Here is a 23,019-nt window from a genome sequence, read left to right as displayed (position 1 = left end):
TACCCAGTCTCGGGTCCAACTAAGTTGATAGTAGTAGTTTAGTGACTCCGTGTTGTGCCTTCACTTGTTACTTGACATTCATTTGCATGATTTTATGCACGATAACAGGAACATGTACAATATGTTGGGATACAAATGCTTTATTTCATGTTGAGCATATAGGCTAAAAACAATATAGTTAACAACCAAAACATACCATCATCGCTGAGCAGATGTAAGATAGAAGCCCCTTCTCCAAAGACAAGCATTAGCTACAAGGTCACCAGCTGTTAAATTAACTCAGCATGTATTTACAAGAACTGAAAAATACAACTAAAACTATAGAAGTACTCTCAATAAGCGATTCTTAAAGAAACTGAGGCATTTGCAATATCTAAGTTGGAAGTGATAGAGTGTTCACTTAAGTAAATTCTTGTGGGAAAGAAAATACTCCTCCTTTCAGATTTCTGGAAATGGCTTAGAGCAGAAAGCTGCAAATGAAGAGATCCATTTTTTAATAGGGTATTTATTGTTCCCCAGAAAGGCTCATGCACTTAGCATAAAATCAAATTAAACCCAAGTACATTACAAAAATAACTCCATTAATATAATTTATTTCACATGTCAGAAAATGAGTGTGATCGCAGGTGCTCCTATTCTGTGGTAAACAGTTCAATTATACTACACATTTTTATATAAATCACCATTGTAAGAGTACTCTAAAAGTGAAGATAGATGGCATTTGTATGCTCTTTTTGTTGTTTTGTTAAAGTCTGCAAATATCTCAATTTTCACACCTCATTGTTTACTGTCACTAGAGAAGACCATTTTCATCTTTCCATCTTCACATCAGAATATGCTCTGAACTATTTGCTTGGACTTGCCATATGTGAAACAATAGTTCCCTCTTCTGGACTGAGGTAATGCTACATTTAGGGCAGAGAAATCACTGCAGAACAGAATTCCGGTTAATGTTTACTGAAGGTCTGGGTTTTCTTCCCTAACTGAATAACCCTGCAATAACACTAAAAGCCCTAAAGTCTACATACAATGAAGTAAAGCACATAAAGAAAGAGAGGTGTAGAAATCAATGAAGTATTGGATTATGGGGCTTTGAATTCAATTTCAGCTGAAGGCACTGATAGCTGCAACAGATGTAAGTAAGGATCTGTCACCATTTTGATAGTAAAACAAATTCTCTGGAATGCATTGATTCCCACACTCTCAGAGTTTTAAAAAAAGTACAAATCACTGATCTGGAAGGAGGAATTTATTTTAAACAAGTGTTTAATTCAAGGTCTTGTGCTTTTGGACTGGAGCATCAATAACACCATCAAAGATCAGCTACATACTAAATTCCAAAAAAGTAAAGTAACCACCCATTGAAAGAAGAGACAGTGGATAGAGGGAGTAAGGAAAAAAAAAAAAAAAAAAAAAAAGCCTCAAGGCCCCAGATTCCTGGAACAAAATGTGCCCTCAAAAACACCAATTGTCATCCCCACCTTGAACAAAGCATTAGGAAGCAAATTCGTGAAGAGGCACAAGCACCCAAAAATAACTTTTGTTCTCTCACAACAATTTTTGTGTGAAAAGCAGCCCAGTAGAGCAAAGTACCACTATGAGAGAGTGAAACACTCTGGGTTACCTCCAGCTGGAGACAAATGGCAGGTACAGAGTCAATCTTGTGAACAAAGGGTACCAAACTCTCTGGAATAACACTTTCAAGGGAAGCTCAGACTACAAGCCTTGCTTCACAGACTTCCATGACTCTTGCCATGTCTGGCAAGCAGTGTCTGGGAAAAATCTGATGATCTCTGCAGACAGAGCCTGTATTTGAACCATGACAACTGTTACTCTTGACCAAAATATCCCTGAATAGAAGTTGCTCAAAGCACCCTCTCTTTGAAACAAGAGCCCCCTGAAAGGCCTCACTCTGCAGAGGTTCACATGGAGGTGGGGAGCGTGAAAGCTGTAGCTCCCAAGTCCAGCTCTAGAGCTGTAATACAGAAAATAAGTCCATCTTAAACATCAGGAAATTTTATTCAGTGCTCTGTGAACTTTGAGTAGTCCCACTGTATTAGAAAACTTGCCCAGAGCCTGGGCACACTCCAGTAAGACAGACAGAAAAGACTGATACACTTGATTTCCATTTCTTCAGCACTCGACTATTTTAATAATTGACTGCAAAAAACTAGGGTGAAATTTACCAGGGAACTGGGTGGTGGCCTTTGTTCTCTTATGTCTAAAAGATACTGTTTCAAGAGCCACACACTCACAAAATTAGGAGCCAAATACTTGCTGGTGTGCTAAGTAATAAAAACTCTCCACACAAAAAAAGGAGCCTGAAGCTAAAATGGTCCTGTGAGAGGAACATCTTTAGCAACATGGTCATCTTGAAGTAGCTGAGGGGGCTTAATATTTGGTATACTGACCTGCTCATTTCTGGAATTGAATTCAAATGAATAGCCAACCAGGTCTGCTACATTTGCCTTCCAATGCAGAGAGAAGCACATGTATCAAGCCAGGTGTTTATTTGTATGTTCTTTTCATGAAAGGATCTCACATGCCTGTTCTATCACTATTAGATGAACCATGCTTTCATGAAATATGAACACAATGATTTGCTCCCTACAAGTAATCATTTGAACTAAGGTTTCTTCTTTCTGTATGATTGATAGTTCCACTGTCTGCATGTAATTTTCATTGTATTTTTACAATGATCAGAAAACACTTTTCTCAAGCTTTCTTTTGTTTTGGTTTTTTGTTTTGTTTTGGTGGGGTTTGCGGGGGTTTTTGTTGTGTTTTTTGTTGTTGTTTTTGTTTGTTTGTTTGTTTGTTGGGGGTTGTTTGTTTGTTTGTGTGTTTGTGTTTGTTTTTGGTTTTTTTTTTTCACTTCCAGAGGCTTGCAAAGGTTCCTAAAGAACTGTTACAACCCTCTAGGGACAAAAGCACTGTAAGATCCTGAGTACGAACTACTATGATTCACTTCTGTGGCCCTAAAAACGAGGTCCCCAGATGAGCCATACATTTATAAGCTGGACTCAGAGATCCTTGCAGGTCCCTTTCAATTCAAAATATTTTGTGATATGCCAACTATATCCTTTTTCACCACTCCTTTCAGACAAAAGGCAAGCATTCTCATCTGCCCCTCACTTTTTCAGTGTGCTTCCCTTCCCTAAATATGCATTTGGCTTGAATAGGATTGCACTTTTAACTTTACCACTAGCAAAAGCAATTGTGGGTTTATGAGCAGACAAAATTTATGGGTGTAGAAAAATATGTGACACACTTCAAATTACAACGTCTGAGCCTTAGGAACATACTTACCTCCCTTGAATCTACTTACTTTCAGCAGCAATAGAAAGTAAAATCAGTTCCTTATTTTGCACCTTGCTGTAAATGCTGCTACTTCTACCACTTTTCCAGCTGGGACAAAGCATCTTGTGTCCCTGTTCATGAAAATAGTGCTTGAGCAGAATTTCTTTTAAATCTTCCCAAAGAAGATGCCTCACAAATCACAATGGACACATTAAATATGTTTTTTGTAAAAGGCTCAAGTAAACTCACATGAAAAAATTCTGCAGGAACATCTTTGTGGAAATTGAAGAATCCATAGTTCCAGGCCCTGGCAAAAAAATTGCACTTAAACATTTTGCATCACAATCAGATACACTAGATATTAAGCTTTCCAGATTGCATTAAGTCAAAGAAGCTGCTGTGTTCCGTAAAGGCTATCAGTAGGAAGTAAGATTTGATTCAAAACACATTGCCTTCACTTTTAGATGATTCTACCCTACAGACTACCCCTCAGGTTTACTCACCAGAATTTTTGGTTCCTTGCTCAAATTTGTTCATATCAAGTCCTGCAGAGATACGGAATCGGTGCAAAGATTTAACTTTGGCATGTAAAACACACAGACCTGAAGCTGAGGTAAGGTATTGACGTTATTTTCCCACAGACCTTTCAAGATCTGATCAAATATACTCATATGAGTCAAGATGGTGAGAACATAAAGCATCAAATCCAACACAAAGCAGAAGAGCTTTGTCGTCAGAAGCCCAGTCACTCACTCTAATACAGAGGGAAGAATATGAGGCAACATTCAAAACAGATGAAGGCCCAAGCTCTCTACTGTTAAAGGAAATAAAATTATGCTGTTTCTATCCACTTCTAATGTCCTTCACGTATGCTATCCATAGCTTAGGAAAGACAAAAAACACAGATAACTTTCTGCTATTAAGCCCCTTTCTCTGAGAATCCTTAGGGGTGTTTATGGTTGGATCAGAGTTATTGGATGTGCAAATTTCTATTGAAGATAAAACATGCAAAAACAAGAGGAGAGGAAAAGGAAGAGGAAACAATCAGAAATAATCAGAAGAGGAAACAATCTTCATTTATGTATGCATTCATTTTAAGATCTTCCTTAAACAGATTATTGTGCATCATTTTTTTCACAGACAAGGATTTGGAGAAAACTGGGCATGTTTGCCGTGTTGTGACACATTATTGTGAACATTAAACTCGGAAGCTTTTTTCCTCTAATTCTGCACAAAAATCTTATTCAGAAGAGATTACTTCACTGACAGAAGCAGCATTTACCAGTAGCTCAAAGAATTTTAAGCGTGATAGCTCTAACCATGTAGTCTCAGTCCCACCCTTGTCAGGACCAACAAAAGGGGTTTCCTAAGTGCATGTGAACCACTTAAAACAACTGGAAAGAAGTGACAAGTGATAGAGGACACTGCTGTCCACTACAGGAGTCAGAAGCCCTATACCTGCTGATCAGATTCATCATTTAGGGAGGTTTGCTGCTTGTGTGGGGCTTTCATTGAGAATGTTGTGCAAAGGTTACCAAGGCTTATCCAGCTTTCTACTACACCATGATGCCTTTTCATGTTTGTACCAAAGACACCACCAGGGGTGACCTGAGAATTAGCAAGTGTAACTACAAAGCTTGAGGGGTGCTGCTGAAGAGCACAGGCACCCAAGTTGTCTTCTCCATTGTGCCCAAAGAGGACTCAGCAGAAACTGCACATGAACCACTGGATGCACAGCTACTGTTCATAGCAGACTTCTGATCCCCACGAGCATGGCAGCCATGGTGAGAATCTGAAGAACATAATCAGGTTCTAAAGACAGGGAAAGCTGGCAGAGAAAAACAGATATTGTTGAGGTAGATAAGTAGATAGCTGCTGTATACCAGATTAGGGAAGGTCAAAATAGGGAAGATGAGGTTGAGGTATACTTCAACACCCTGTATGGACAGAGATTTGTGGAGCCAGATGGGTTTGTCCCAAGTGTGCTGAGGCAGGTGAAGGCCAGTGGCATTGCAAGGCCACTCTCAGTATTCTTTGAAAGGTGGAGGTGAGTGGAAAAAGTTGCAAATGGCTGACTCTCAACCCTGCCTTCTAACCGTGTAAGGAAGAAGATGAAAGAACTAGAGCCTCGTGCAATCCTTTGGAAGATATTGGAGAAAATCCTCCTGGAGAACATGTCCAAAAGTATGAAGAATCAGAAGGTGCTCAGGAGTAGTCAGCCTGGATTTCTGAGCAGAAAGACAAAAGCTGTTTACAAAACAAATCCAAAGCTGTTGAACATCTTCCTTAGTGACCTGCAGGATGAGACAGTGCAGACTCAGTAAGTTTAGAGAACATATAAAAGTGGAAGGAGTGCAAGGTTCAACAGCCAGTTGTGGTGCACTCTGGGGGAACCTCAACAGGAGAAATGCAGATCTGGGCAGGGAGGAATGTGATACAGCACAGCAAGGGCAACTGTACTATCCTGCAGCTGAGGAGTAGCTCCATGCGCCAGTGCATGCTGGGGACTTGTGAAGATGACAGGCAGTTTTGCAGAGAAGTTCTGTAAGGTCCCACAGGACAGCAAGCTGAGTTTGAGCCAGCAACATTGGCTTCCTGCAAAAATGACCAACACTATCCTCAGCTGTATTTAGAAGTGCATTAAGAGCAGCTCAGGGGAATCTGTCCTTCCTATATCCTCAGTGCTGGTAAGGGCATGTGAGGAGCACCAAGTCCAGCCTGGGGCTACCCAGTACAGACAAGTTGTAGACAGACTGCAAGTTGTAGACAGACTGCAGTGGCTCCAGCACAAGCTCAGAGATCCTGCTCTGAAATTGTGCTGCAGCATGTCCAAGAGGCAATTCCAGATACTGCAACTTCACTTCAGCACCCCACTGCAGTTCACAGCCACCCTGTGCTAGGGAGGGATGGTACCCAGCCCAAGATCAACAAGGGTGATCTGCTGCTTCCCACTGCAGGGCAAATGAGGGGGCATCATCTCCATGTTCTCTTCTGCTCACAGCTCCTTGAGCACACGAAGGGTACAGCCTTCCAAGACAAGAAATAAAATGAGAAGGACAGCTACTGTCTGGGTTTTATTCTGCAGTTGGCAGCTGGCCTGGAGTAGAGGGTGAAGATGTGAAGTATGGCTCTAAATCCACCAGGCAAGCTAACACTGCAGGGCTGTGTTTTACTCTCTCTTTGAGGTTAAGCAGCCATAGCACCACAGTTGCAAAGGCACTGCAGGCTCTTCCCCTGCCTCCCACACTAACCAGCCTGCTGCTGCTGTTTTCTAGGCTTTGCTCAGAGCAGTGAGACTGTATTGGCCCCTGAGGAGGGACACAGTGCCTGCCCAGACACTCTCACCAGCACAAGGTTCCTTACAAGGCCAGGAGGTCACAGTGTCTTGACAACATGGCAGGTGCACAAACTTCCCAGCACAGTCTTCCTCTGGCAATTTTCACAATCTTTTCTCCTTACACTGGCCTAAAATATTCTACAAAAAACATTTAAAATTATATCTCAAATGCAGCCATGAACATTTCCATGACCAAAGCTGTAATGGATCAACAAACCACTACCGTTTAGGACAGCTCCAAGGACACGAGCACAGGCTATGGCTGTTCGGATTTTCAGCACAGCTACTGTGCCCATGGGAATCTGAGCAAAACAAAAACAACAAAATGAGCTTTAAAGAGAGGTACAGACTTGAGATGGCTCCAGCCCACACATTTTTTCCCTGTGATTGGAGATATCCAGCATCCTGACAGTAAGCATAACAGGAATTTCATTTGTATTGTGATCTAGCTGGAGGTTGCAGGTGATATATTGTGCTTGTATTGTCCAGGCTGCTTCAGTCCGCTAGATCAAAATTCCATCTACAAATAAGTAAATTTGGTAATAACACATTAAACCCTCCTCATATGGAAAGGACCCTGGTCAGAGGGTACTGCCCAAGAGAAGAGCCAGCTAACACCTTATGACAGAGAATGCACCTCCAGCAGGACTGAGTTTACTCAAGGCAACACACGCAGCAATTCAGAACAGTGGGAAACAGCAGCCCTTTCAAAGCATCACGGGCAACTGGGAAAGATATAAAAAGACAGGACCATCTGCATAACACTGTGTACAACCCACCTACTAAAGTAAGGCCACAGCTTGATGCAAGCAAAAGAGACAGTAGGTGATACTCTCTTCAGACCTTGATTCAGCTTAAGATTCAGTCACTTCAAAAATAAAGTAATAAAACAACAATCTTGCATGTATTACAAAGTAGAACTCTAAATATATTTATTATTCAGTTATATTTGCTTTTCATTGCACAGATTTGGTTTTTATCCCCATGTTCAACAGTTTTTTACAAAGCTTTTAGGAGTTTTAGAAACTGTTAAAATGATCACTCAAGACTATTTAGGCACAGATCATGAACGCATGACTCCATTTCCTCAAGGTTTTTTCCATGTGAAAGATTAGTAGTTGCAGTTAAGCTCCAAATTTAGATACATTTCACAGTCCACGCTTTTACAGGCATATTGACTAAAAAAGAAGTTTTGATTAAATAGTCTCACCAAAGCCTAAATGAAAGCACCTTCTTCTCCATAAATGCTGAAATCAACACAGCCCTAGGATAAGAAACATAGTGGCCAACCATTCTCTATGCTAGTCAGTCACAGAATAACAAAGAAACAGTCCTCAAGAGGATGTAAAAATCCCCCAGAAAAATTACTTTACTTTGGAAATAATTTAAATAATTTATTTTGTACGAAAAAGATAAGCAAAAATAAAATGCAGCCAATAAAACACATCTGGTGACAAGGATGTGTCCTAGACATATCCCTTGGACCTAGTTGATACTGTGATTTCTACGTGCCACAATAGAGGTGCACAGTTACAGGTTAAAGAGTGTTTGCTTGCTCTGCCTGGGTTTAAGACATCTCCGTAAGGTCCAGCATCGAGCCAGAGAGCTGGTGCTGAAGGGCACAGATCAGTGTGGCCACAAGGCAGAGGAAGGCTGAGCAGCCTGGGAGGATGCAGGGGGCTGGACAACACAGCTGGCAAGAGGGAACCTGCAGCTGTAGATGGCTGCAGGAATGGGACCAGCACCTGAGAGCTAAGGAAGCAGCTGCAGGCATTAAGGACAAGCAATACTCCAGCAACCCTGGAGGCTGTTCATGACTGGACACGGCCCTGTGATCTTACTGTGGTTGACACAACAGTTCCAGCAACATTGCTGAAATGCCTGCAGTGGGCTGGAGGGTCGAACTCCCCACCCATCCTTTTAATCCCTCTTGGTAAATTCCCCCGTTGTCAACACTATGCAGCTTTAAATGTTGTCCTCATACCTCTGATGACCTCCAGGTGACTACAGCTGGTCTTTGGCAGAAGGAGGGAAAGAAGGCCACTGACTCACAGGTCTTAGAGACTCTTCATCTTCTCTGATGAGAACTAGCCTACACCACCACCTTCTCAAAGTCAGACCTCCAACACCGACTCTCCCTTTCCTATCACAAAAGTGCTGACCCTTGGCACCCCTGGTGCAGCCTCCCACTCAGAGTGGGACTATCCCCAGCACCAGGTCAGGGCAGCCATGGCTTTCCCAAACTACCTGGGGGCAGGGCCAAACTGTGAGGTGAGAGGGGTGCATAAGGGTCTCTGTTGAGCTAGAGGTGCATCTGAAGCTCAGCAGAGTGGACTCCCTGGGCAAGGGGATGGCAGCCACAGGAACCACATTGCTGGGCTGCAGAGTGAGAAAAGAAGCTGGCAGCTGCCTTCAGTCTCCCATTCTCCTGTCATGTGGAGGGGCAGCAAAACAGGTTGTTCCTAGACCTTAACATGTAGCTTCTCCAGGACCAGAAGAGCAAGATTTTCCAAAGTCTCTTATTAACATTAACACACAAGCTTCTGACATTGGTGAGCAGGCAAGCAAGGGGAGCCTGAAGAAGCGCAGCAAATCCATCAAAAACCGTCTGGTGATGATTAGGGAAATGTGACCACCGCAAGCCAGGGAAGTCCATGCTGCCTGAAATATCAAATTTTTACCCCAAGTAAAAAACCCAGGAGGAGTAATCTGCAGGAACTGGAGTCTCCCCCTGTGTTCAGGAGTACCAAGACCAGCAACCTCAGTGATTGCCTGTGTCTGTGCAGAGGTTTCTGAGCTCCAGTTCCAGCTGTTTGATTTGGACATCTCTCTGGATTAGCAGCTCACGTAGTCGACGGATTTCTTCCTGTTGCCGGTAATACATCTGTAAAAGCTGTAAGAAAACACACATCTTATTTACTTTACACTAAGAAAACATGGGCTTAAACCTGAAAATGCCCCCAGAGCTGTCACATCACAGTTTTGAGAGAAACACCTAAGAAGGAGGTGTGTTGGTTTAGTGTGGATGGTAAAAACCAATTAGTGACCGACTTTCAAGACAGATGGCTGGATTGGCCAATTAAATACAGGTGTACACCTCGGGTCACACAAGTATAAAATCAGCCCAGGAAGGTCAGGGAGTCTCCCTTCCGGCAGGCCACAGGCTCACACCATGGGCCTCCGGGAGCTGCGGCCTGCGGGGGAATGGCGGCGCCCCCGGGCCGAGCCCCCTCTGTCCCCCGGGCTGCTTGGCGGGGGAGGGGGAGGCCGCAGCCCAGCGTCAGCTAGTTTTAAAGCCTGCCCCAGAGCTGGCCAAGCCAAGAAGGAAAACTAGAACAGAAGGCCTTCAGCAAGCAGACAACATCAGCAGTGCTCCTGTTGTCCACTAGATTGGGCTATGACTGCGTATGTTTCACAGGAAGCATTTAGAGTCTAAATTCCTGGTTCTGCCACATCTCCTCTGACCTTGGGCAAGTACCTTCTCTTCTTCCAGTTGGGACTAGCATAGTCTTTCACTACACATGCACCAACTCTGCAAAGGCTGCTTCTGGCACCTTGGGGTGCCAACTCAGAAATATGTGGAAAAATATCCTTTTTCACACCACAGGGAAATTCAGATGTGGAAATTCATGCCTTATCAAGGTGCACATGCTAAATTCTTGCAGAGATGAAAGGGGACCTCACTACAGGTATAGGTAGAAAAATCATTTCAGGGTTCCTAAAAGCAAACACACTGCACGTAGTTGAAAATGTTCCTGAGCTGCCAACAGTGGGAGGCTGACAAATCACTACAGGGATGTATCACCAAATCACCACTGTGCCAGCTTTGATTTTTATACATAGAGATGGCTTTCCATGATCAAAGACAGGTCATGGAGTTGCCTGGATCATTTCTAAAGCCTTTCCTAGGTGCATGCTGCAGCCAGCAGCCAACCTCAACAGCTCTGCACTAACAAGTTGTACCTCAGCAGGGAGCTGCAGAGGTAGACCTTTTTTCTTGTTGCAAGGTCCACAGTGCAGTCAGGCAGTCAAGACTACATGGATGCACCAGGGCTACACCCACTCCTTTCACAGAAATCCCTGCTGCCTCAACAGGCTTGCTGGCTGCAGTTCTCATCAAAGGGTTATCCTCCATAAACCCCCTTGTCTTCTCCAGAAGCTGGAAGTCACAAGGACCTCCTTGTCCCCAGCCAGCCATCAGGCAGGTCTGTGCCACGAGAACACCTAGGAAGTGAGAATGCTGACCACCCCCCACTTTCCAGACCCCCTCAGCTGGGAAGCTGCTGGACCATATTTCTGCTACCCATGTGGCACTTCAGGGCAGGCAGAGTTTTTGCACCACAAAGAGCTTGTACTGATGCCAGTATGCAAAATAAACCCTCCCTGAATTGCCACCGTGTGAATGGCATCCTTTTGTCATCTGGTTTTGTCCTTTCCTGTGGCCCCAACATTTCATTCAGACATTCGTACCTCATTTTCAGTTTTTGGTGGTGGACACTCAAATATGCCAAAGCCATTGGAGAGGCACGTTTGCTCATTTTTTGGCAGTTTCTCCTCCACTTTCAACCTTCTTCTGCCATCTTCAATCTCTCTTGGCCTCTGCTTGTCCTGCATTCTTCCTCCCATTCCCTGTTGCTGGCTCAAGTCAGTAGTTTTCACAAGTGTCTCTGGCTCAAGAAACTGTGGTAGGGAATTCACAGCTTCAGAGCCTGGCCTTAAGGACACCAAGAGAGGCCCTAGGGAGGGAAGAGACAAGTGAACACTCACAAACCACACCCAGAAATCAGCTGTAAGCAATTCATTCACAGATAAACATGGAGGAACCTGAGAGGAGCAGCTTCCAGAATTTATAGCCACCTAATTATTTTAGCTTCCAGATATATTTACTATGTCTCTCCTTTTCCTTCTTTCCTCTTTTCACTGGCAGGTAATAGGCCAGAGAGCTGGCAGCAGCTTACCCAAGCCCTAGGGAGCTGAAGGGCTGGGGAGCCCTCCATGTGCTGACCTTTGTTAATTCCATTGAGCCATTCTTGTGCTGTCAGTGCCGGTTGGGCTGCTGCAGTCAAGGGGTAGATATCTTCCTGGTATGATTCCGACTAGAAACAAACAGAAGTCCAGAGTAATTGTGTCAGTGAGATTTTGGCTTAGAGAGATCATACTGGATTGTGATGGATAAATGAATTTATTCCCCTTCAGCACAGAGAGTGTCATGACCGCTCACCAGCTTGGACATAAAGTCTTTTCACCTGCTCTGAACCTCTCTGCTCCTCACCTCAACTCAGAAGAACTGCATCTGAAGGCTTAATTTAAATTGTGCCAGTAAGGTCTTCAGACTGGAGGAGGTTGATATAGGCTAACTCAACTCCCATGAAATCATGTTCCTAAGGATGAATACATAGACACAAAGGATGGACAAGTATCAGCTAATCATCAACTGACAGAAACTGGCCAAGGATATAAAGCTGGAGCAACACACCTGGTTGAAAGCTGCAATATGAGCCTTAGTTCTCGTGTCTCTGAATTCAAGGAACTCATACCGTCTTTTCATATTCTACTTTCTTGAAGTGGAGAGCACATTACTGACATTTCCCATGTACCTATGCTCACATGGTCACACAGAAGCTACCTTGGCTAGCTACAGATTCAAGGCCCATTTTTTTTTTAATGACACCAGCTCTGAGACTTACTCCTTTATCACCCTCAGTGCAACAGGTCATGCCTTACATGCTGCAGAACAATTGTCTCTAACACAACTCTACCATGGGTAGACACCCATGGATTCATAGTTCCTGTTTTACCAGGGTGACTCTTCTTCCTTCCACAAGGAGATTCTTACGCCGCCCAACATCAGCTCCAACCCCTCTCCCACTTTTCCTTTATTATGTCAAACAGATTCTATTGGAGAAGCTTACAGACAGCTAGCAGACCTGGTAGCATGTCCTGGAAAGTCAGACATTAAACAGACACCTAATGCCTGAGTAACTCTTGAGTTACTCAGATAGGGTTTGTTGGCAGGACTGCCCCAGAAACTGGCCATCTATGTCCCACATGCCAGGAGAGAGAAAATCTCTTGTTTTACCTAGTCTCCTGCCCTCATTTTTCCACTGGTATTTTCCTGGGATATGAACATGACCTGAGGTTGACTTACCCGTCGAGGTACAATCATGGAGACAGGCTCAATAAGGCTTTTAGTTGGAATCAGTTTGTAGAAACGGAAAATTTCACAAGCTGCCACATCAAGACCTCTCTTTGGCATCGTTCCTGGGAGAAGATCATGAAATAAGTGGAGTATAAATCTCCTTTGGAAAGTTAATGTCATCAGCCATGTGAAAAGGGTCATCAAACAATAAAAGTAGTCATAGCATCAGCACAGTTCAACATCTGCATCCAAAACTGGCACAAATGACAAGACACAATAATTTTTTTTTCTGTCAGATTATGTTGTGGGTGTGTGGTTTTTATGCTAAGCCTCCTATTCCTTATTCACTCTAATGGGCTCCAAATAGAATGACCAGAACAGAACCGAACTGGCAGGTGATGCCACAGGATTTGAATACCAGGATGACAAGCAAGGGATATCAGGACACCTAAACTGTTGCCGCAGGCCTCTTGTTAGAGGGTAGAAATGAACCAAAGCACAGATTTCTTGTTTATCACAGCATGAAAAAGGTCCTGGTTTATTCCTTTTGGTTTTCTACTAGTACCCAGTGACTTGATTAAGGAGTAGAGTCTACACATGAAGGCCTGTTACTCCTTACATTATGTGTTCATGTAAAAGTGAATCTAAACTCTGTTCCTTCACACAGTATTTTGCTTTGGAAATACGGAAAAGGAAGTTCTGTACAATAACCTTAGCAGTATGCTTGATCAGCTGAGCAAAGCAGGTTAGGGAAGTAGACATAATTCACTTAGGCCTTTTAGAAACACTTGTACAATTCCTTTCCATGACTTTTAAAGAGACAATGACAATGAGAAATAAGGATGTTGTGCTGGAAGGATTATAAAAACTGAATAATGAGGACATCCTTACAGTTGCATTTTAAATAATATATTCCTTTTGATTTTTTTAAGGCAAGCTGCAGGCTCAAAATTCAGTGCTGCCAATATCTGTACCAATGTCCTCTAAGAGCAGGAGTCTCCACAGATAGTGTGGAGGGGTGTTAATAATCCTAGAAACATGCAGAGGGATATGACTCATAGAGTAGACTAGAGAAGGCTCAAGAAAGGGTTACCAGTAAGGTCTGAGGGCTGTGACTTGAATTAGTTAAACAGTGGGTAATACACAGGTTAATAAGCAAGGGTCTCCAAGAGGTGAGAAGTGACCTAATCATAGTAGATCTATTTCTAAATAGGAAATGTCAATAAAAAAGAAGATATACAAGCAATAAAGATTGAAAGCATTAAGCTGTGAAGCATCTGTTACCACAGAAATCACAGAGTGGGAATGATGGAAATAGATTTCAATTACAAAAATCTTGAAGCAGACTAACAAATGGAAAGGAGGATTCTCCACCTTTAAATCCAGACTATCCTCCTTTCCACCACTATGTGAGAGGAGATGCAGCAGTGACTGGTAAAACTGCCCAGCCCATGCTCTGCTGGTCAAAAGGGCCCTTTCCTAGCCCTGACCCTGTAATACTACCTGTCATTTGGGCAAGCTGACTGTAAGTGCCTGTATTCCTGTGTGGAGGAACCTGACCCATTCTCTTTTCTAAATGGTATCTTGGATAGTCCTAGACTCTGGCAGCCTCTAAAAGAAAGAAGCCACAATCCTCTTGGTAACATTAGACATTCTGCCACTCACCAATTCCTTTCTGTGGTGAGTGAGAACGATATTCCATCAAGTAGTTCAGGTATGGTTTCTCAGGGCTTATCTCATAGTACCGTATGTTTCCGTCACCCTAAGGCAAAGAAAATCAACATCAGCCAGACTCTGCTGTTCGGCATGACAGTCTGAGAAGATTTCCTGGCCCCAAGAAGGCATGCAGGATCAACAGTAAACCAAATGTTTACCCTCAAAATCCTATATGGGAAGGTTAGGACCCAGCTGTGTACCTCTCCACAATAAACATGGTACATCTGTAAACATGGTAAATGTGGCCTGATGATGAAGCCACCCCATCTGCTCATATCCTTATGTTAACATGCTTCAGGAGCATCTTTGACTTCAGTCTGTCACAACACAGGCTGACAGCAGAATCAAACAGGCCTGCAGCTGCTGATATGGAAAGCACTTACCTTTCCCACCACGTAAAGCATGTGTGTGTCAGAGTCATAGATGGGAAACAGTAGTCCTGAGGAGCCATCCAGATCCTCCTCCAGTAAAGGCACAGAAAGGTCATCCTGGGCAGGACACAGGAAAAAGAGTCAGCTGCAGTCACCTGTCAGTCACCTCAAGTCCGGGACACCTCACCTGAACCCACTTGGCAGTAAGCACAGCTCTGTAATGACCCACAGTCCTGAGCAAGGGGCCATGCACAGACTGCAGCAAAGCTCTGTGGGTGGAAGAAGGGGTATTTTGTCACAGGCCTTGACTGAGGGCAGGACATCAGTTCCTACCACTGTAACACCTCAGGCATCTGATGGCATTTCAGGGTAGATACAGTAAGAAACATTGCCTGCCTCTACATGGGCCAGACCCCAGGAGATGCAGGGCCTTCAAGGTACACCTGCATTGCTGGTGTAAAATTCACACTGAATTTTACTCATGTTCTCTTAAAACCTCTAGTCAAGGCAATACTTTCACAATAATGCACCACCCATAAAAGCAGTCTGCATCAGCCAAGCAGTCTCAGCATTGCACAGTGGGGAGGTGCCTTTGCAAGGACAGAATCTCCCACTGGCCTTTTGCAGGTAAGCCATGTAGGAGGACAAAGTACACCACTCCCTATGTAAAGCTGGCATGTTTTGTACAAAGCTATTCCTGCACTGCTGAAGGGAGTAATTTTGGGAGGACTGATACAGCCGACTCTGGTGTCCTATGGCTGTTCATGTGGCGATTCTCACATAAACATGCATTTGGCATAGGGTTAACACACATTTTCTCCTGAAGAAGTGACCAGCTGCAGGCTGCAGCAAGCCAGAGCTTCTGTTTAGACACAAAGATGGGTGTCGACCTGAGAAAGAGGCCTGCTGGGCAGGCCTGTGCCAATCCCTGCTCCAAAGGAGGCTTTACATACCTTCCCTCACAGATCTTCCCCACTGTGTTCTTAAACCAAGCACGTAAAACCCTGACACAACACCCATGAAATGTCACAGTACTGCTTAGCATTGTGGAAAGCCTTCAGACAGCAGTATAGTGCTTTGCCTTTCACATGTGCAAAGAAGCTATGTCCAAACATAGCCAAAACATAGCAAATCATAGGCCTGGTCTACCAGCTTTGTCTGGTAACAAAGCCTGACAGCACTACAAAGAGAGAAAAGATCGTGCTGCATGGGTGGTTGATGCAGAGGGACATACTTAGATGTTGACAAAGTAAAAACACCTCACTGCATATGAAAGGGTAGATGAGAGCAGGGTTTCACAAGGCTAGCAGCCATCCTGACAGGAGATCACATGTTGGAAATGACCAATTAAGCACTACCTCAGTACTCTACTGTCAGGAATCATCAGAAATCAAAAACACTCAACACATTTCTTCATTGAGGGCTTCATCTGAGTAGGCTGTGTCTAGAGCTCATTTCTCTTTCCAGCACCAGGACCAGTTTCCAGTAAGACCAGTAAGAGCCAGGTTAAGTCAGAGCTACAGTAACCACACAGAGGTCGTTTGAACAATTTCTTCTTGTACTGGGCTGGTGTGGTTTAACCTCAGTCAGCAACTAAGTACCATGCAGCCATTTGCTCACTTCCCCGTGGTGGGATGAGGAAGAGAATCAGAAAAAGGTAAACCAATGGTTGAGATAAGAACAGTTCAGTAATTGAAAAAAGAAGCAAAATATAGAACAATAACAATTGTAATGAAAAGAAGAGAGAGGGGAATAAAACTCAAGAAAAATAAGTGATGGACAACACAACCACTCACCACTCGCTGACCAATGCCCAACCAGTCCCTGAGTAGCAATCCATGGCTCCTGGCCAACTCCCCCCAGTTGAGTATGACGTTCTAGTATGACGTATAGAATATCCCTTTGGCCAGTTCAGATCAGCTGTCCTGGATATCCTCCCTCCCGGTTTCTCGTGCACCTGCACACTGGCAGAGCATGAGACACTGAAGTCTTTCACTTAGGGTTAGCACTACTTAGCAACATCCCAAATGTTAGTGTGCTTTCAATACTAAATCCAAAACACAACCTTGTGCCAGCTATTAAGGAAATTAATTCTATCCCAGCCAAAACCAGGACAAAGGCACAGCATTCACTTTGTTCTCTTAGGGTTCTATGTTGAAAACTTCTCCAGAAACTCAGTTAGGTGTCATAGCAATAAGACCTGTCACCCTTCAGGAATCTGACAGATCACTTCTGAATTGCTCTTATAAATCAATTCTTGTGTATGTGGCAGGTGGAAAGTTAAAGTGACAACAAAAGAGAGAAAACTGAAGTTGGTATGGTTAAGATTTTTGGTCCAACTCACTTGATCCCATAATGCAATTTGCCTATTATTCCAGCAAGACGTTCCAGTAGAAAACAGCTTTTTCATGTTTCCAAGAAATAAGACTTTATTGACTTTGTGAGACTTGTAGCTTCCTTCCTGTAGAAGAGAAAGGACATTGCATGAGTAAGACAACATCTGTTGCATAGCTACGTGTGGAGGTGGGCGGAGCCCCGGCTGCTCTGCCCTGGAGGGAGCCAAGCTGAGGAGTCAAGGAAGAATTTCGCAACTTCAGCCAGAGCACCTAAGACAAAGGCAAACCTCCTAGCTACGGTGACCTGGCTGGAGACCCACAAGCCCCCTCGGGATTTTATGTAGATCTGTTACAATTGATTGGTTCTGTACCCTTTTCCTCCCACCCTGGTGTCCCATAAAAACCCCTGAGTTTTCTCTGGTCAGCAGAGGTTCCTCGTCCCTGGATCCCTTTCGCTGGTACCCTCTCAATAAAGTACCACCTGTGGAAATTCCACACGAGACCTCTCTCTCTCTCACCACGGCCGGCTAAAAGAGGGGCTAACTCACAAGGGCATGAGCTAAGATCACTGAGCTGAAATCACTGAAAGCTGAAATCACTGAGCTGAAAAATCACTGCTCTGCCCGATGCTGAGAAGCCCCTCTGCCAGCTGAGGAGCGCCTGAACCCCAAGGAGCTGTTTCTAGCGAGACATCCTTTGGGGTGGCTGTGGCTCTCTGGGTCCCAAGCGGCGGACCCCATCCACCAACTGGCATAGCTACGTTTCATGTTACATGACTATCTGAAAGATCTGCTCAGCCTAGCTGAACTACTGCTCCAGCCCTGAGCAGGATTTCACAGGCATCTGAAAAAAGGTGGCCTAAACTCTTCAGGATCATTCCCAAAACCTCAACCACAGATCACTGAATATTCTGAGTTGAAAGGGACATCCAAAGACCATCAAGTCCAACTCTTTAACTAATGGCCCATGCAGGGATTAAACCCACAATCCTGGTCCTATCAGCACTCTGCTCTGACCAGCTGAGCCATTCACACCTCCCTAACTATTGATTCTCATATTTGCAAGGCAACAGTCTCTAGTAGTTGCAGGCAGGACTTTCTGTGTACACAAACCTGTCCAAATAGCTACGATATGCAGCCAAGGTTCACCTAGCCAACAAAATCCAGGCAACAAGAACAACCTTGATCATTGGAACATACGTACACTTGCATCCACCTGCCCACCTCATCTCTATTTTCCCTCCCATGATGTCCCTCAGAGGGCTGCAGGAGGTACTTATGAAAATAATACAATCCAAGTAAGGTTTCAAGGAGAAAGAAACATGTTATCAAGATACAAAATCCTTGTTTTCAACAATGACAGCAAGCGTTCCATGGAAAGTAGAAGGGAACAGCACCATATAGTGCCTTGAGCAATGCAGGGCACAGATGCATCATCTTTTATAGCTACTCAGGAGAGGAAACACTCCAAGAGATGAGATCAGATAGACCATCAACCTCTGAACTCAACCTACCTGTAGGACTGTTCCAGCACGAGGGTCTATCACACGTATCTTTCTGTCCCTGCAAGCAGTGGCAAGGAGACTGCCATCTGTGTTGAATGACATGGAGAGGACCACATCTTTGTGAGTGTCAAGAATTTTCACTGGCTTTGAAAGAACAGTGTCCTTGACATCAAGGTTCCAGATCATTATCTGGAACAAAAATAATAAAAACAATTCAGCCCTTTGCTGTCTCACACACCAGAGACTTTATGTACTCTATTTATTTCTTTGTCTTTTTTCTACATGTATAGGTATCAGTGTCAGCTAAGAATGTCCAATATTTTAATCTACTTTGTAGGCACATTTTATACCTAAAAATAGACAACATCAGTGCAGATATATGCACTAGCACAAAGAAAAGTAGATGTCATTGCATGTTGTATCCAACTCAGTGAATGATAAGTGCAGAATAGACTGAAGTTCATCAGAAGACTGGAAAATTAGGTAGTCCTTTTGAACTTATTGCAATATCCTTTTGCCTTTCAGTCACCATGCAATTTCCCCCTGACGAAACTTCCAAACTCTTTAGTACCATCTTACAGCTGGAAATTAAAAAAAATTCAAAATACACAGCCAAACAGGATGTCCAAGAGCACAGACCCACCTTGTAGTCATAGCCAGAGCTGAAGAGGATGTTATCAGCCGTGGGATGCCATTCAATCAGACCGACTCTTCGAGCATGCCCAAGAAGTTCTTTCTTCGGAGTGGTAATGTTTCTGTTTAGCAACTGATTGGGGATGTCCCAGATTTTAACCTGAATGGCACAGGATGGGTCTTCATCAGATTCCTGAGAAGGAGCTAATTTGGAATTTCCCAACAGCCATTAATTGCCTTGGAATTATTATTCTCTTTGTAGTGAATTAGAATGCACTTGGCTTTTTTGAATGCCTGTCCTTGTCATTTGTATCTTTACTTTTCTAAGGACCTGAAAACTCCTCCTTATGTTCGATCTTTAGACAGCACTCCTACCAGGGTTTCTTTAAATTTGACAATCCAACCCTTAGACCTGTCAGCATCATTACGAAAAGTCATTCCCAAGGGGAAGCAGAAAACCACTGATCTTGCACACCTTGCCTCTCAATAAACTTTGAGCAGGAGCCAGAAAATCTGAGTCCCAAAAGATATGGTAATTCTATGATTCTATGATATAGCAGTGATTGTTCCAAGCTCAATCCTGTCCTGCTGGCCCTCTTCATCCTGGTCCTGAGGATCCACTCAATGTCACCTGGCAGAAGAACTGAGAACTCCTCTGGTCAGGCAACAGCTATGTTTCACAGAAAGCTGTGCTGGTGCTGAATGCTTTGCAAATGACACAGCCATTTCCCAAGGTTCACAGAACACCACACAAGTGGCCTCAAAGCAGACACCCTGAGCAGAGACACTGGGCAGCACCACACTGAAGCCACTCAGCACTGGGAGCATGCTGTCTTGTAACAGGCCCACCTACAGCTCTGGGTCCTTCCAGAAGGATGCTGCATGAAGACAAAAGTCCTCCTGTGGTGGTAGAAAACAATAGAGGAAACCAGCAAGAGGGGCTGAACCTATGTGGGTATAAAAGGAGTTTTTGTCACACTAACCATGGAAATACAGTATTCAGGATGCCAACAGATGATTAATCCTTTAAATTAGGAAAATTACTATGTTTGTGCCATAATTTTTCCAGTTCTTAGCCTGAAGCAAAAGCGAAATTCTCTTTGGAACACAGTTTGCGGAAATCATCTACAGCTGCCCAAGTCTCCTACTGTTTGGGTGATGAGGATCACTGCTTTCTAAGACAAGTAAGAAGTGCACTCAAATTCTGGGACTGCCTGGAAAACATCATAAGTACTCATCTTAGCAGTGTTTATCCCAATAAGGAACCAAGCCCACTAGAAACCTAAGGGCTGTAAAGTCCAGCAGTATCCACATGAACTTCTGCAGCAGTTAGAAAAAACATCACTCTGCAATCAGACTTCACAGTTTCAACAGCTGTCACAAAAGGAATGGGGCTGAGAGACTAGAAGAGGGAAAAATAGGTTTTGTTCATGCTGACAAGAACTGTGTAGAATGAACCATCCACTCCTCATGCTGTGAAATGGTTGGTGATAAAAAGCAGAGAAAAGCACCTGGCTGGAATCTCAGGTTGCATTAAATGGCAGAAATTGCTAGTTCTTCAGTGTGCAGAACCAGTAGGTCTTGGGCACAGGCCTGCAGGGCAGGCATGGATAGTCCAAGCACGAACAAGCTGTCTACCCTGCTACATCTTGAAGAAGGCCTGATAAAATGAAGTAAAAGGCACAGAGTTTCCCCTCTAACCAGAAGGGAGCAGATCTTCAACAAGCTAAACTCTTCATGTCTGATGATTTGCCAAGAAAAAAAAGAAGGGATAAGAGGGTAAGCTCAAACTCTCAGCCCCTAGGCATTTGCACTGGCCTTAGTCTTACACCTGCCTGAAACAGCAGTGGGAAGTGGAAATCAGTGTTCACAGAGAACATACAATCCTTCCCATGCCCAAGAGTACCATTCGACATAGCTCCAGCTATGTGCCACAAAAGATAGCTGTAGTGCTGCCAGATGAAAAATTGTCTGCACCAGGTGGGCTAACACAATGCCTATTCTTCAAAAACCACTGGCCTGTGGAACTGCACAATGCCCATTCTGTAAGAAGAACTGGAAAGCAACCAGCCCAGTTGTGCCAACTTTTACCATTTGATCATGTGGTCAAGTATGACTTTGGGAGTCACTGACCACCAGGGATGACCAAAGAGATCCCCAGGACAGAAGAAGGCACGCATAAAAAGGAGAGAAAATGTGTTGCTGATTTGAGGGAAAATATCATTGTATGTATGTATGTTTATTCAGGGAAAAATCAGTGACTATGTGGGTAAAATAAAGTATACAAACAGAGTTTCTTCTGTAGTCAGCATGCACGGTATTTTGGAGGAGATATCCCCTCATGCATCCAGCTGAATAAAGAATGTCTGCTGCTTAATGCTATGCTAGCATTATGGAGTTTTTACTTTTACCAATTTTTGGTAACAGGGTACCACCAAGGCAAGCTCCAGAAAGGCTGGTTAATGCTCAGGAAACCTCTGAGAAATATGGGAGAAGTGAAATTTCCATCATCTGCTCAGAAGCTTGTACCTTCCTCAAAGGGAAGCCCAACCCAGTAAGCAAATTAGATGCATCCTTGCACACAAGTCTTACTTGCACAGTGGCTTACTAATGCTCAGAAATGGAAGAGAGCGCCAGTCTTTTAACAACAGACTGGAAGGAAGGCTTTTCCTCTTATGTCCAGCCCAGTAAGTAGTAGAAACCTTTGTGACCCCCAAAAAATCTTTCTCAATCTCTTAAAACAGAGGAAGTACTGCTGTGAAGATGTCTCAACAGTATATCCAATCTGAGCTCTACAGAACAGGCCGGGTGAAGATACTGATCCCACAGCAAACATGAGATGAGGACTCAGCAGCACAGTGGATCTGAGGAGAGCTGGAAAGAAAACAATTTGTTCAGTCTCTGGCTGCCTTTCAACTACATAGCATGAAGGCACAGAGAAGATGGAGCTAAACTCTTTGAAGGTACATAAGGAGAGCACCAAAGGCAATGGATATATATGGCAATATGAGAATGCCTGGAGATCAAAGGCATCCCATTTTCCCTGGAAGGATACTCAACATCTGGAAGAAGGACCTAGTGAGGACACTGGATCTGCAGCCTTAGAGATCTTCCCAGCTCTTCCAAACAAGGCTTGGGGGAATCCAGCTCTTTTGAGTAGGGCTTGAATGAAGTAACCTCCAAGGTCTTGCTACGAGGTATAAGAAAAGATAGTCACACCAAGAAACAGTCTGCTATTCTTGCTACTTAGCGGGCAGGGAGGAGATGTCTCTATACCATGTCACAGTGCAGAGGACCCCTAAGATAGCTGGTGCTAGGATGAGGATGGAAGAGTAGTAAAAAGAGAGTACAGTCACAAACAGACAGACTTCTTGGGACAACGTGTGGTACTGAGACCAGTGACATGCTCTGTGTTTCCATTCTTCTGTTTGATGAATGATCCAGTGTGAAATTTCTGGAGAAAACTGGAAAGGAAAGATGAGGATAATGCATCCAGTTTTGTACCCCCTAGTGCAGGAAAGATGCTGATAAACTTGTGAGTCCAGCAGAGGCCACCAAAATACTCAGGAGTTTGCAGCACTTTACCCTGTGAGTAGAAGCTGGGGGAGATGGGCTTGCTCAGTCTGGAGAAGAGACAGCTTCTGGGTAAATTGATAAAAGCCTTCAGTACTTACAAGACTACTAAG

At 43.9% G+C, this 23,019-nt stretch overlaps 1 protein-coding gene across 1 annotated transcript in view; it reads right to left on the bottom strand.

Annotated features, from left to right (window-relative positions):
- Positions 1-7,537: 7,537 nt before the first annotated feature.
- CORO2A (coronin 2A) overlaps positions 7,538-23,019 on the bottom strand; it is a 63,453-nt gene continuing 47,971 nt past the window's right edge. Inside the window, exons 4-13 of the mRNA XM_066338957.1 lie at positions 19,344-19,493; positions 18,710-18,889; positions 17,205-17,321; positions 14,873-14,977; positions 14,439-14,535; positions 12,783-12,895; positions 11,640-11,730; positions 11,105-11,370; positions 8,434-9,527; positions 7,538-8,379 (exon numbers count right to left, since the gene is read on the bottom strand). Coding sequence (XP_066195054.1) covers positions 9,396-9,527; positions 11,105-11,370; positions 11,640-11,730; positions 12,783-12,895; positions 14,439-14,535; positions 14,873-14,977; positions 17,205-17,321; positions 18,710-18,889; positions 19,344-19,493 — 1,251 coding nt within the window. The 3' untranslated portion in view covers positions 7,538-8,379; positions 8,434-9,395. The remainder of the gene's footprint in view (positions 8,380-8,433; positions 9,528-11,104; positions 11,371-11,639; positions 11,731-12,782; positions 12,896-14,438; positions 14,536-14,872; positions 14,978-17,204; positions 17,322-18,709; positions 18,890-19,343; positions 19,494-23,019) is intronic.

Source organism: Sylvia atricapilla, chromosome Z (genome assembly GCF_009819655.1).
Source record: "Sylvia atricapilla isolate bSylAtr1 chromosome Z, bSylAtr1.pri, whole genome shotgun sequence".
Taxonomy (NCBI): Eukaryota; Metazoa; Chordata; class Aves; order Passeriformes; family Sylviidae; genus Sylvia; species Sylvia atricapilla.
Note: the sequence above shows the minus strand (reverse complement) of the source record. Positions and strands in the feature narration are given on the sequence as shown.